Genomic DNA, 15,966 nt, shown 5'->3' with positions numbered 1-15,966 from the left:
TGTGTCTGCTGATTCTTTCTGCAGCATATATTCTGTTTATTTGAAAACTGGAAGTCAAGTAGAAGGTCTCTGCACAGTCAGAGCTGCAGGGCAATTAGGTCAGTTCTTCAATTACATAAAGTTGCCTTTTGAAATTTTACAAAGCTCTCTTTTTGGTAAACCATAAACTTCACAGCCAACAAATAAGGAGACTGATTGATATTACAAAACACAGATAATGTTTAGTGGGCCACAACAGTTCTGCCCAATTACTACCTGTTCCTTGTTTGCTTTAAGCCCCACCATGGTCGCTCAGGCTGCAGGGGAAGAAACACATGACCCTCATAAGCAACTTGTACAGGAGACTGATCCTCTGCCCTTACCTGAATATTACTGATCCTAGGGCAATGGGCTCATCCTGTATTATAGAGGTTGGGGGCAAAATACATAGTGGCATAGAAGGAAGGGAATGTGAAAGTGGCTTCAACAATTAATAGAGATATAAAAGGCTGGCCTTGCTTTGAATAGGGTTCATCAAGTAGAATAGTCCCCCTAGAGCAGGGATCCTCAACCTTTAGAACCCGTGAGCGACATTCAGAAGAAAAAGGAGTTGGGGAGCAACACAAGCATGAAAAATGTAGGAGTGCAAAATAAGTGCTGTGATTGGCCATTTGGTAGCCCCTATGTGGGTGGTCAACCTGCAGGAGACTCGGTTTGGGAGTACACCTGGTTTTTATACAACCAAAACTTGCCTCCAAGCCTGGAATTCAAAAATAAGCACCTGCTTTGTGACCACTGGGAGCAACATGTTGCTCACGAGCTACTGGTTGGGTATCACTGCCCTAGAGGAAGGGAAATTCTAAATACAGGGCTACAGGGGCTTTGAGATAGGTGGCAGTGCTCATAACCTCCCTGATACATGCCTAGGGCTGGTTTTGTCCCCAGCACTGATCTTGGAGCTCTTTCCTTTACGTCTTGTGGAGCACCTCCATGACTTCAGAAAAACAGCAGAATAATCCAGGTAACAACCTTGAACCTTGTGGGCAGCAACTGACAAACAGTGTGACAAAATAATCAAAAGATAAGGCTGCAGAGCAGCACCGGTTCCAGCAAGAGACGGAATAGGTTACACTTTGTATCATCTCTCATGGGGGAGAAACTTTCCCTTACCAGTCCTAATATCACCCCCATTCCTTCTCCATCAATTCTACAGGCATAAAGAGCAGGGGCTGCAGATTCCCAGTTTCTTCTGTTAAAGGGGCTTTGTTCCATGTGCTCAAAGAAATGCTAATAACATTTCCAAGACTCACAGTTGCTCTATGGATTGTAAGCCCTGTGGTACAGAATGCCATCAGTTAAAATATCTATAGAGCAGTATCACAATTCCTTTCCTTGTGAACAAACAACTTTGAGACTTTCTGTGGGTTGCCAGATCTGTAGCTCAGAGAGCCTGCAATGTTAAGTGTTAAGAGCAATGTTAAGCAATGTTAAGTGCTGTGTTAAGTGTTAGCTCTGTGGGTTAGATACATGTAAATTTAGACTTGTTGGACAGTTTCCCAGTGGAGGCTCAGTGGTACAATGTATGTATGTATGCACTGCAGACTGGAAGCTGTTGTATATTTTCCCTATACACTCTCTAGAAGATTCCATGTAGATTGCAAGCTATGCTGCTCAGTCAGGTGCACCAAACAGAGGAAGAGCTCAGTACATTTCTGTGGGTCTTACTGTGGCTTACTGAGAGCATCAGCCAGAACTAGAGAACTTGCTTGGCTCTAACCCCAAGGAAACTGAACTAGGGCAATATCTTCTGCCCCTTCATTCACAACAGAACTCATAGTACACTACAGAACCCCAGCTGGTGATTATACCATGAAATGGGTTCAGAGTATGTCAGCACATGAAATGCAGTTTGCAGTGTAACTTACCCCAAGGGCATTTTTTCATCCTCTGTCCCCCTAAACCCCCCCCCCCCCTCACGGTCACACAAATAATTCCCATTTCTTGTTTTTTCTACGTCTCCCATCAGTCTCATGTACTTCTTCCCTTTTACTTCTTTCATTTCTATTGCTCATCAAGGGGAAATTCTAACTTGGCTCAGCCTAAGGTCTCCTAATTGTTATCATTTTAAGTAGTGACTTCCTAACCCAGGGGTCTGGATACAAAAATTGGCCCATGAGGTGTTTTAGTTGGCTCCCCATAAAAACTCTTTATAGAGAAACACAAATAAACGGAGACACGTCCTTCATTCCAAACCCATGTGACCCTCGCCTAATTAGGGACCCTTGATATACAGATTAAGCACATTACTTTAACTCCCACAATTCTGCCCACTTATTCCCTGCTTAAGTCTCTCATCTGTAGTTCCCAAACTGTGGGGCTTCCACCCTTAGGGGATCCAAGAGACAAGGCTCATGGATCTCAGACTAAGGGCCAGTTGGTGCAGGATTTCAGGAGAATGTACATATGCTTTTCTAAAAAGTGCTGTGAGCCCAGTCTCTGTGCCAGTTAGGGTTATATTTTCAGATTGTTTTACCTTTAACCTTATTGTTTACCTTTGTCCCTCTTTTTATTTCCAAAATGTCTACCCAATCTCCATGCAATAGGGCTAATCCCACCCGTTGAATCTAAGATTCAACAAGCAGTGCAGCTTTGCCTGCCTCTTAGCCTTAGTACCCAATTGGAAAAGAGCAGACTGTACCAGTGTCAGACTGGGACATCAGGGGCCCACCCTAAAACCTTAGACCAGGGGCCCACCAAAGAACCATAGACCAGGGGCCCACTCTCAGTACTATTATTATTATTCTTCTCACTCAACCTATATTCTCCTAGTCTCTATTCTTTACATACTATAATCTATTATTCCATATATTTAACCTCTTTGTTCTTAAAGAAATAGGAAATAGCCATGAAAAAGGCCAAATTTTTAGCAGCTCAAGGGCCCCCTGACACCTGGGCCCACCAAAATACACATTATTTTTGGGGTCCATGCTGTATGGGGTGAGTTCCTGCTGAGTGTTGGGTTGAAGACTGCAGTTGCATTTTGCTGATCTGGCTTCAAAATCATACAGGAATGGAACTGAGGCCAAACTTTAGAGACAGGCTAGTTTATGTGGTTGAAAAAAAATTCTTTTTTTATAAGAGTGACTGAGGGAATATACTGTAAATTTAGGGCCACTAATCCAATGAAAAGAATAGCCATGATAGAAACCGGGTGAGATACTTGTTGCAAGAGCCAGTTTCAGCACATAGGGTTATAATAATTCTGGGTATCCTAGGCCAATGGACCCCTGCTTGGTTCAGGAAATAGCGCTCTATTTATTAAAAAAACAGTAGTTCTAGTTAACCTTGGGGTTGAAAATATTTATCATGCATGTGAATACATGGGCTGCTTTGATACTTTTCCCAGGGCTGCTTTTTCCTCCCAGTCCGGCAAAGCTGCCCTATATATACAAAACTCAAGCTGAGTTTTCAGAGTATTTGGTCTTAAGCCTCCCTTTTTATCTTTTATAAATAGGTGGAAATTAAGTGGTTACAGAGGAACTATACAAAAAGGTGTCATAGATTAAATATTTTGACTGAACAATTAAAAAACATTGGAAAAAAACGGCTGTTGTATATTTCACTTCTATTTGTAATGTAATGTTTATAAAAAGGACCTGAAACGACCTTATTAATAAGCTTTCCAATGTGACCTTGAGTGTCCAATATCGTGTCCAATCTTTTTGTGTAAATCATGGCTTTCCAGGTGTAGTTAGACTGCAAGTTTCAAAAATATACTCCAAATAGTTCTATTCAAAGTTAAAAATCAATAGTTTTATTAGATACAAAATTTAAAAGAGTAGGCATACAGACACATTGATGTTCCGCTGCAGTAGTTAGACTGCAGCCATGAATAACCAACCTGTTGATTTCAATTAAAATACATTGCAATCTGCAGAATGACCCTGAGTTTTTCCAGGTTCAGGGCCAATGGTAAACTCATAAAAGAAGAGAGGTGTCTGTCCCCTAAATGCAGTTGTGCCTGGGTAAGTATGTAACCTAAACCCTTGAGGCACCTTGCAGTATATTCTCCAGTATATTTTGTAATGAAGCTGAACTGGGCCCCTTCGCATGGAAATTACTCTTTTTGGTTTCTTCAGAATTTCCTCCATCTTATTAACCTGTAGAATTAACTTCAAAACCATGTTCCAGTTATTGTCCTCCTTCTTGTCATTGGACCTCACCATGTACCAAATTATATCAGCTCTCACAGCCATTTTGTGTGGAATCCTGGGCGTCACAGTTACTGTAGGTTCATAGGCCACCAAGTCTGCCACCATTTTATTAGCATTTGGTTCCCTGATGTATTGAGAGAAAATCAATTGGTTAGTACATTAGTTGTGCTGATACAAATACATGCTGTGTGTGGCTTCCCAAGTGTTAAGCACCAGCTCAGTGGCTCCTGTTTCCCCTTTCCAGAACAAATCCATGTTGGTGTCTCCCATAATTGTGAGCTATGTTGCCTATTTTTAATAGCTACAAGTCAATATTCCCATTCCCATACTTCCATAGCCAAGATACCACCATCCTATTGAAATGATTGTATAACTATTTTGGCTTTCTCAGACCCCCATGAGTCCACAGCCATTTTATGTCTTTCCCATCCCATGTTTCATAGCAATTAAGCTTCCCTTGTACCAGAAATCCATATTCTCCTTCCTGTTCGGTGAAGACATAAAAATGTCCAGCAAACATAACCCAATAGCAAAGTTAGCTCCTCCCCATCAGTTCCTAACCATGCGTCCTCTTTTCTGCCTCATGAAGCCATAGCCATAGTGTCTGCTCATTGTCACATATGATATGGGTCAAAAACAATACTGACTTCTCTCTGTCATGGCTCCATAATTTTATGGAGGTTGTGGGTAGGGCAGTTGATCACAAGGGTGGTTGGCAGGTACTGGAGGCCTTTGAGGCTGAGATGGTGTTTGTTGTTTCTGGGAGGCTTGGTCTGGAAACTTTGCTCCTCTTTGCTTGGAATGTGCTGCTCTCTGGCTGAGTTGGTGGGCAGTTTGGGATTTGGGGCCCATGTGGTTGGATCTTTGGTCCCTGGTTGTGGTCTGGGATGTCTGCTGGAGGCCGGTCCAGCATTTGAGTATCATGCTGTGTAAGAGGAGTTGGAAGCTGGCGTTCTTGAACATGAGGTTGCCTCTCAGAACAGATAGAAGCCTCTTCCTCTCCTGCAAAAAGGAACAAAGTAGGTATGAATGGGGAATCTCAACCTTAGACCTACCCTCTCAGAATCACCGCTTATCTCTTTGTGTTACAGGCTGGTATCTTGCTGGCCCCCACTAGTGTTGGAGTGATTATTTCAACCAACAGTCTTATCATTTCTCGAATCTTGGGGGCAACATCTTCTTCTCAAAAAGTAAATCAGAGTAATATTGAAGATCAAGAAGGCAACGACACCCCCAGCGATAGCAATCATGATATACAAATCAAGTCCTGGGGTATCTGTCAATGAGACAGAAAACAAGAGAGAGACTGAGCACATACCCAGACCCTGTGCATATATTGCTAAATACCTACCCTAAATTCACCCTTTGTTTTGGGGGGCAGGGGGGAGAAAATGGGGCTTTTAACAGAAACTGCGGCAGGAAATTAGTGGGGGTATATGTACTCGCATCCAGTACCCTACCTCTTGTCCTTTAACTTACCAATCCATGAGTGGTGGGATATTGGCATAGGTACCACCCTCTAAATGTAAATAGTTTCTGCTCACTGCCCCATAAGTCACAAAGTAATGATAAGAAAGGTTGTGTGGACCTAACCCATAGTGGGGGGGACCTGCAAATGAACTGCTGAGAATACCATTAGTTTTGCTCTGGGACAATTTCAAGAAGGTCCTTGACAGACTTGTTATGTGGGATGACTTCTTCTGGATCTCATTAGTATATTCTGCCTACTGAACTGCTGAACAAATATAGCACAAATGGCCAGGGGAACATTCCCATAATATCTGCCATTCATGAAATCCATAATATGATCCATGATCCATGATCTAATAACTGGACCAATTAGTCAATCAATTTGATCAACCTGGTTCAATCAAAGTAGGTTAAAATATTCTGGTTTGGAGAATCAGCCAACCAAATGGATCATTACATGTACTGCTCAATGCATCTGAATAGGCAGAAGGTTGGGGCAGTGTAGGTCTATGTAGATAATAAAGAATAGAATGTTGGGTGTAAGTTTTATATAAACTAGTTATGGTCTCAGATACCGTCACAAATACAGAGGCTCCTGGGATTGGTAGGAAACAGAATTCTCACCATTGGGGCACTCGATCTCCTCTAACTTGGTTCGTCACGAGGCAAATCAGTTTCCCAGACCTCACTCCATCACTTGTAGGTATAGATTTTTAGATTGATTAATCACCTTGTTATTCCATGAGATCTTCATACTGGTGGTAGTGGGCCCCTCTGGCACATCACAGCTTAGGTTTATTTGCTTCCCTGCACAGGTATAGTTCAGTATCGGACTTCTCACTCTCTCTGCAACAGACACACAGGTGTTACACATAGTACCCCAGGCTTCCTTACCTTCAACATGCTGGGGCCCCCCCTCAAAAAATCTTCAGGGGCACACACCTGTAGGGCCACAATCCCTTCCCCACACATATATGAGTGAGTGGGCAGCAAGTTTGAAGTGACTGGGAAGAGGTTACTCCCAAATCCAGACCCCTTGTACCCAGCCCCCCCACAATGACTGTGTTGATTTTATGGTAGTTGCCCCACTGCTGTGAGGGCACAAGGCATCAATAAACCAATGATCAATAAATCAATAGGTATTTTGTCATCCATAGGAAATTGTGTCCCAAGCAAGTGCGCCAATACATTGCAGGCCAGGCCTTGGATGCAGAAGGAGGGTGCAGTTGGACGTGTAGCCGGCAGTGCAAGGAATGTTTATGTGTTTTATTTCCCACTGGAAACACAATTTCCAGCAAGTAACAAAGCAGCCATTGCAGATGTGCTTGTCCCATGTTGCCTCTATGTATAATATATAAACACACAGGGTTGGACTGGGCCGTTGGAACACCAGAAAAAAAAAACCTAGAGGGCCCCAGCCCTCTTGGGACCCGCTGTCCCAGACCCGCTCCCTGCTTGAAGCCTTCACTACTGTCCCTGGCTTCCTTCTTCTGCTCAGTCGCTAGTCACCCAATGAAAAAAGGTGGGGCCCCTGAGAAAGCAGTCCTGGTCCTACAAGCACACAGTTGGTTCGACTCACCAATCACAGTCACTAGGATGGTGGTATCAGTGATTTGTTTCCCATTCTGGTTGTACACTTCCACCCTGTAGGTCTCATCTCCCACCTTGCCCAGCTGCTTAAGATACAGGGAGCCTTTCCTGAAGAGCTCACACTCATATCCCTTTGTCTGATAATACGAGGATGATTTCCTGAATCTCTCCATTAGGGTTCCATTTCCATCTTTCCAGGTCACCTGGTCATTCTCAGCATTGGAATAGCTGGGGATATTAATCAGAACTGAGTTACTCAGTGCCACATACTCAGGGTCATTGCCAGCTGCCCAACCTGTGGGGGAGGAGAAAGAAAAGCAATAAATTCCCAGCATTAAAAGGATGGTTTACCTTTAAGTTAACTTTTAGTATGTTATAGAATGAATACTTTTAAGCAACTTTTCAATTGGTCTTCATTATTTATTTTTTTTATAGTTTTTTTAATTATTTGCCTTCTTCTTCTTCTGACTCTTTCCAGGTTTCAAATGGGAGGTCACTGATTACTCATCTTTCTATTCATGCCTCTCCTATTCATAATCCAGTCTCTTATTCAAATCAAATGTATGGTTGCTAGGGTAATTTAGACCTTAGCAACCAGATGGCTGATATTGCAAACTGGAGAGCTGCTGAATAAAACAAGTCAAAAACCACAAATAATAAAAAATTAAAACCAATTGCAAATTGTCTCAGAATATCCCTTTCTACATCATACTAAATGTTCATTTGAAGGTGAACAACCACTTTAAGAGACTTATGCTAATCTGACAATTGCTTTGCAGGAAACGGTTACACCAATTACCGGCCAGGTGGCAACACTAGCTGTTGCTGATTCTACCCATAATGCTATTCCCTAGAACCTCCTAGAACAATGTCATCCCTTATAGACTTACTGGTCTATAATTGCCAGGCTATCATAATCCCTTTTATTAATATATAGGAATGACATCAGATTTCCACCAGTCCATAGGTTTTAGACAAGACAAAAGTCTGAGAAAATCAGAAATAGAGGCTAAAATGGAATTAAGGTGTCACAGTACCTGAGGGTGTATTCCATCTATTCCGGGGGCCTTGTTCACATTCATTTAGAGTAACCCTTTATGTACCATATCCAGTGTCAGCCACTGTAAGTATCTTGGAGCTGATCCTTCTGTGGGTCCTGTAGCACTGGCTCCTCTATGGTAAACACTGGGTTAAGCCCATTTGCCTTTCCAGAGGGTTTTCCTATAACCAAACCCTCACCCCAGCCTGTATCTTTCTAATATTAATGTCTTTATTTAATTATGGGGGTTTATATTTTATGGAAGTTACCATTAAAAAAAGGGGTTTAGTTGAATATGTTGGCAGATCCACCACTAAATTCAATATCTATGTTTCCAAAGTACATAAAAGTCCAGAATTAAGGGTCAATTCTTTAAAATATCGAGCTGGAGGATCCAAAAATGTTCCCAGAATTCCATATTTTTTAATTATTAACACTTTCCAGTCCTGAAATTGTTTCATAAATGGACAGAAAATAATTGCAAAGTAAAACAATGGGGACCACACAATTTTGTAAGGGTCATTTTCACAAAATAAACCCTACAACATTTCCCTTGTGCTGTGTAATAAAGGGTCAGGCATATAGTGACTGATCTTTGGAGCTTACAATCTAAAAGCAGCAGAGGAATAGGGTGTGGTGGGAGACGTGGCACTGAGCATGGCACTTAGTGTTGGCAGTGGCATCAAGTGTATAACAAACACTTATCCAAAACCAAACGGCACCTTAACTCCACTGTTTCTGGTGTAGAACGTAGATTCTCACAACACCCTTTATAGTTTTGCTATTAGGAACTTCAATGTTCATTGATCTCATTTCTATCCTAAAGCCAGATCATTCATTCTCTGCTGAGGATTTTCCCAATTCCCTTTCCAAAGCTGCATTATTTCTCTTTATATCACCGAGGAGCCAGTTAATGGGATGGCTTATTAATAGACACATTAAGTGTAAGTAGAGGTGAGTGGGAGACTCTGGGGGAAGTTCACACGAAACAAGAACATGTTGAATTTAACAAAGATGTGATGGTTTTCATGCCGGGGTGGGGGAGGGAGTATCTGTTGTAGTGGAGTACTACAGTGCTCTGTACTTGCTCCTTTGATTTTCAACTTGTTTATTAAAGGGCATGTAAAGGAAAAAAAATAAAATCCCATTTTTACTTTCTTTAATGAAAAACAAACCTATCTCCAATATACTTTAATTAAAAAATGTGTACTGTTTTTATAAGAAACCTGACTGTATGCAGTGAAATTCTCCCTTCATTTACTGCTGTGGATAGGAATTGTCAGATGGTCCCTAACTGCTGAGCAGGGAAACAATCATACTTATGAACAGCAGGGGGAGCCCCCGTCTTACTTCCCAGCCATGCAGAACTCAAGCAGCTTTGTTTATGACGATCCCTAAGCAGCCCAGACCACACTGAGCATGTGCACAGTCCTAGTCTTGCAAAGATGTTTAACAAAGTTACAAGATGGTGACCCCCTGTAGCCAACTTTGAAAGCATAAATTATTGGTTTGATTAGACTTGTGGTGCAGTAAGTTCATGTTTATATTTAGTATCCAAAATACAGCATTTCTAGCCTTATTCTATTTTAGACTTTACATGCCCTTTAATGACCTGGAGGAGGGCATTAAAAGTACTGTTTCTATTCTTGCTGATGATGCAAAATTGTGCAGAACTATAAGTCCCATAACCGATGCTGCCACTTTGCAGAGTGATTTGACTAAATTGGAAAACTGGGCAGCAAACTGGCAAGGTCTAAAATAATAGACTTCCTTCTCTTTTTCCCATAGATAAGATCAAAAAACCAGAGCCCCCCTTTAGGTTAGAGGAACAGAACTTTCAGTTGAAGCAGAGTAGGGGGGTCTAGTGAGGTTGGGGAATGCCCTGCAGGGGGATGTTGTGATGACTGAGTATGGTTAGTTCTTCTACAGGCAGAATATCCAAGGCTATTTTAATACTAAAATCTTTTAGTGATGGATGGATCTGGCACATTTCGCTTCTCCAAAAATTCACAAAACAGCAAGAAATTCACCAAACGCATTGATTTCAATATGCGTTTTATTCTCGCTCAACAATTTTTAAAACCGTGCAACATTTTTTAATCCTTGGCAAAAAGCGGAAAAATAGTTGTCTCATGCCTTAAACCTACAGTTCTACTGGATGTGTTTGTATTTACAGAACAAGGTGGAGTGTTTCTTGCCTGATGTGGGCCAGTGGTGCTGGAGATAAACGCCACACTTAAACTTAGCAGGTGTCTCTTTTTTCAGTCCAAATGAAGTGTAATGACACTCTCTCATACTAACAATACACCCTCAATTCTCTCTTCTACAATAATTGCTCCCTTTATAGTCTCTCATAACTCTATATTCCCTATTTATTCACTTTAAACCAGGTGTTTCCTTCCTTTTAAACAAAACCTTGTGGTTTCAGTTCCCCACAGACCCTCACATCAAATACAGGAGCTGAGAGGCCGGAAGGAGGCAGAGGAGAGGGCTTCTTGTATCTGACAAGGTCACTTGCTGCCACTGGGCTGAAAGGAATGACTTACCTGAGAACATTAGAATCCAGAATCCCATGCAGAGTTGGAATATGTGAGTGCTTTGTCGGTCCATCTGACTGTGAAGGGAAAGTTGCTGGCTGGATGTGGTACAACTAGAGGGCTGTGGGAGAAGGAGCTGTGACAGGGTTGGTTGTAGACACAATGACCAGGGGTAGGAAAGATGTAACTGGTAGATCAGAGTCAGAGAGTAGGAAATTGTGCAATGCTGGAAGGAAAGAAAGAGGAAAGGGGAGGACTCAGCTCATTCTCATTCCTCTCTGCGCCTCTTTGTTTGCCGTGAGGTGTCTCTAACATGTCAGACAGGCAGGAGCTCAGTAGGAGCAATGGGCATTCAGAGTCCTGGTGGGATGGGTAAGAATCATCATATCGTTTGCACAGATAAATGTCTGTCTTGTGCCCAAATTGCCCAAATTAAAGAAACAGAAAAATATCAAGAGAAGAAGAAAGAGTGACTGGTCTGAGGGTCAACGTGGAGGCAAAACAAGTGACCTTTTTAGCTAAAGGGACCATTTTAAGTCAAGTAGGAAACGCAATGTTTGAGGTCAGTTTGGACAAATAAGTTGTTAGTGTTTATATTCAAAGTTACCCCAATCTGATTTACAGGAGCTGCAGAAGGTCCTCGCTCAACTCCACACTCCATAGAGATTCTCCTTCTCTGAAACCAAAGGGTCAGTGATTGGCAGGTCATTTAAACCCTACACTTACTGTAATAATATGTCTCAGAGTGACAGGCCAGTGAGAATAAACACACACATACACACACACACACACACACACACACATATAAATAGTAAGGAGAAAGGCAAATGTCTGCATTACTGGAGGGTACAAATGGCAAATAAACTCAGTACTGGAAAGCAACAACCAATAAACAGAGAGGAAATGATATAAATGTTCCACATACATCAATGGGAATAATATTTCAACTCCAAATAGTGGGAAATGAGATGAGATCAGTGGAAAAACAGACAGGGAATGAGTCCGTGCCCCAAACTTACTTGCCCTTCCAGGGGTCACAATAGTATTATGCTCTGCATATGTTTGTGCATCTAATTTCCTCAGGGTTTTATAAGCTGCATAAATATTACCCAGTCTCATACCTGTAGCCAAGGAACAACATAATCAGACAAACATGGCCATGGGGATAAATGGTGTGACTGGTCTCACACATTTCTGTCTCACCATGGGGTAGGGTGCTACTTATTAAGTCCTCAAAGGGAAGGTTCACCTCCAACTTAACATTTGGTATTTTATAAAATGGCCAAGCAACTTTTCATTTGGTCTTCATTTTTTTTTCTTTGTCATAGTTTTTGAATTATTGGACTTCTGACTATTCCAGGTTTGGAATGAGGGTCAGTGACCCCATCTTTAAAACAAATGCTCTGTAAGGCTACAAATGTATTGTTATTACAATTTTTATTACTCATTGCTAGGGGAATTTGGACCCTAGCAACAAGATAGCTGTAATTGCAAACTGCAAAAACCACAAATAATAAAAAAAATAAAACCAATTGCAAATTGTCTCAGAATATCCCTCTCTGCATCATACTAAACTTTCATTTAAAGGTGAACACCCCCTTTAAAGCACACATATTATTCAATAGGGAGGTTGGCACTGAGTATCTATCCAAGGGGATCTGGGTTGCGGAAAATGAGAAAGAAGGTGTGAGGTGGCACTGGGAGAAGGGAAATTGTGCTGATTATATAGGGGTTTGTACTTATAGTGGTGGATGATTTGGGACTTGGGTAATAATTTGCCCATAAACCCCCATCCCTGTCCTTCTCCCTGTAGTGTTTGTGTAAGACTGCATTTATGTGCTATAGGGGTCCCAGAACAGAAAAGGGCAGAGGTAGGAGTTTATGTAAAATGAAAGTGTTTTTGTGTGGGTGTGTGTGTGTGGGTGTATGTGGATATGTGTGGGTATGTGTGTGGGTATATGTGTGGGTGTGGGTGGATATGTGTGGGTGTATGTGGATATGTGTGGGTATGTGTGTGGGTATATGTGTGGATGTGTATGGATATGTGTGGGTGTGGGTGGATATGTGTGGATATGTGTGGGTATGTGTGTGGGTATGTGTGTGTGGGTATGTGTGTGTGGGTATGTGTGTGTGTGATGTGTGTGATGCACAGGATCAGGCACAATGTTGGGACATGGCACCTACACACCAATTTTACAACTAAAAAATACAGTTGCTGGTTCAGGAATTAAATTGAATATGATAGAGTGAATTATTTGCAGTGTAAACAGTGTCATTTAGAAATAAAAAGTACTTAATAAAAAATCCCTTTAATGACATCACATTGGTGAGAGAAATTTGTTGGCGTAAGAAGTCACATGAATAAGGAACATTTATAGACATTCAATTCTGTTTTCTGCCCAGATCTCTTTCTCTGGGCTCCGGGTCGGGTGTATGTGCAGTACAGTGAAAAGCGGCACACTTCTCCTTTAAATGGTATGTCAAATTCAGGGCACGGAGTTGCTGAGAGTTAAATTTAGCCCCCCCCCCAACATGATCAGTCTCAGCTGAACACTCCAAGAGAGCAATAACTGGGCCTGAGGATCCCCAGCTACTCCCCACAGCCCACAAGCAACTGACATGTAACCACTATTGTCGCGGTGGTTTGTCAGTTCCCTAATCCAACTCCCAGCTAAGGTTGAAAGATTGTTATTTACAGAGCAAGGCCCTTCCACAGAATCAACATACGCACACTTGGCACCCCTCATACACTAATCCATTTAGTGCCACCCATGCCCCAGTCACCAACCAAGCCTGGAGCAAAATGATATTATCCACCTGTTACCAGGAAGAATTATATGAAATCTGCACTGTGGGTCCTGACTCATAGCAGAAATATTGAGATCCAGCCCAGGCAGAATGATGTGTAAAACCACCTACCTCCTGGGGTATTTTATCAATGACAAGTCCATCAAGCTCAACCCCTCCAAATGAAAACCCAGCATCCATACACACACCCCTCTCTACTTTCACATAAATTCTATATAGCCATATCTATATTAACTATAGAATTTAGTATCACAATAGCCTTTGAGATTATGTCTGTCCAAGAAATCATCCAAGTCACTTTTAAAGGCATTAACAGAATCAGCATCACAACATCACCCGGCAGTGCATTCCACAACCTCACTGTCCTCACTGTGAAGAAACACCTACATTGCTTCAAATAAAAGTTATTTTCTAGTCTAAAGGGGTGGCCTCTGGTGAAGTGATTCGCTTTATGGATAAAAAGGTCCCCTGCTATTTGTCTATAATGTCCTCTAATGTACTTGTAAAGTGTAATCATGTCCCCTCACAAGCGCCTTTTTTACAGAGAAAACAACCCCAACCTTGACAGTCTCCCCTCATAATTTAAGTCTTCCATCCCTCTTACCAGTTTAGTTGCACTTAGTCTCTGCACTCTCTCCAGCTCATTTATATCATTTGGACTGGAGACCAAAACTGCACTGCATACTCCAGATGAGGCCTCACCAGGGACCTATAAAGAGGAATAATTATGTTTTCATCCCTTGAGTTAATGCTCTTCTTTATGCAAGACAGAACTTTATTTGCTTTAGTAGCCACAGAATGACACTGCCCAGAATTAGACAATCTATAAAAAAAAAACCCTTGTTCTGCACAATTTAGTATAATCTGCAAAAATGAATGCCCACCTCCAGGTCATTAATAAACAAGTTGAAAAGCAAGGGACCTAGTACAGAGCCCTGTGGTACTCCACTAACAACGCTGGTCCAATTAGAAAATGTTCCATTTACCACCACTCTTTGTAGTCTATCTTTTAGCCAGTTCTCTATCCAGGTACAAATACTATGTTCCAGGCCAACATTCCTTAATTTAACCAGTAACCTTCTGTGTGGCACTGTATCAAATGCTTTAGCAAAGTCTAAGTAAATCACATCCACTGCCATCAGAGAATCGAGGTCCCTGCTTACCTTCTCATAAAAAGAAATTAAGTTAGTCTGGCAAGATCTATTACACATAAAACCATGCTGGCACACACTCATAGTATGATGATTTGCTATGAAGTTCAGTATATTATCCTTTATTAACTCTTTGAAAAGCTTTCCTTTTTCCCAGAGGGATTCTATACCCTCACCAGTGCCAGCTATGGATATTTCTTTAGTGCATAGCTTTAATTCAGGCTTTACACAGTTCTCCGCCCTTTTTAATATCTCTGTCCCTCCTAAAAAGAGTGTAACCATTTAAATTCACAGTCCAGTCACATGTTTGATCCCACCAGTCTCAGTGATACCAATTATATCATAATTTTTAGAGCATGCAATTAATTCTAGGTCTCCCATTTTACCTGACAAACTCCGTGCATTTGCCAGCATACAGCAGAGGTTACTACTTTTACTTTTGAAATTTGCATTACTTAGAGGAGAATTATATGTTAAGTTAGTATTATTCTGTTTTCCTTGTAACAGAGGGACCTCCTTAGCTGGTAAACTGTATGACCCCCTCACTTCTCCCCATGACCCCTTACTAATCCCACTATCCCATCTACCCTAGCTTCTCCATAATTCTTTATCTCACCCCCCCTTGACTAGTTTAAACAACCACTTGGCCGTTCTTTCCCCTAGCACCATGGATCCCCTTCCATTGAGGTGCAATCCGTCACGACTGTATAGGTTATATCCCAAGGAAAAATCAGCCCAGTGCTATAGGAACCCAAACCCTTCCTTCCCACACCTAGACTTGAGCCACGCATTCAGCTCCCTAAACTCACACTGTCTTCCTAAACTTGCACGTAGCATGGGCAAAATTTCAGAAAAAATGACATTTGAAGACCTTTCCTTGATCTTAGAGCCTAGATCTCTTAAGGTGTTCCATCTACCATCTATTTTGTCATTAGTACCGATATGCACTAAGACAGTTGGATCATGCCCAGCTCCACCCAATAATTTGTCTTCCCGATCAACCACATGCAGAACCCTGGCACCAGGTAGACCGCAAACTGTTCAGTTGTAGCAATCCAGACGCCAGATTACCCTATCCACTTTTCCCCTACAACCACAATCTGTTTAGGCCTGACTCTGCTCTCCTCCCCACCACTACTAGAGAAACTAGTCTCCCGATTGTTAGAGAGATTAGCCCC

At 41.8% G+C, this 15,966-nt stretch overlaps 1 protein-coding gene across 1 annotated transcript; it reads right to left on the bottom strand.

The window, feature by feature from the left end:
* Nucleotides 1–3,770: 3,770 nt before the first annotated feature.
* Nucleotides 3,771–11,602, bottom strand: LOC108709305 (T-cell surface antigen CD2). The gene is made up of 4 exons (XM_018249027.2): nt 10,839–11,602; nt 7,243–7,548; nt 6,394–6,509; nt 3,771–5,195 (listed from the first exon to the last, which is right to left on the bottom strand). Exons 1-4 carry the CDS (start codon nt 10,900–10,902, stop codon nt 4,866–4,868), a joined length of 816 nt encoding a protein of 271 aa, XP_018104516.1. The 5' UTR covers nt 10,903–11,602; the 3' UTR covers nt 3,771–4,865.
* Nucleotides 11,603–15,966: the final 4,364 nt, after the last annotated feature.

This window comes from Xenopus laevis, chromosome 2S (assembly GCF_017654675.1).
Source record: "Xenopus laevis strain J_2021 chromosome 2S, Xenopus_laevis_v10.1, whole genome shotgun sequence".
Lineage (NCBI taxonomy): Eukaryota > Metazoa > Chordata > Amphibia > Anura > Pipidae > Xenopus > Xenopus laevis.
Note: the sequence above shows the minus strand (reverse complement) of the source record. Positions and strands in the feature narration are given on the sequence as shown.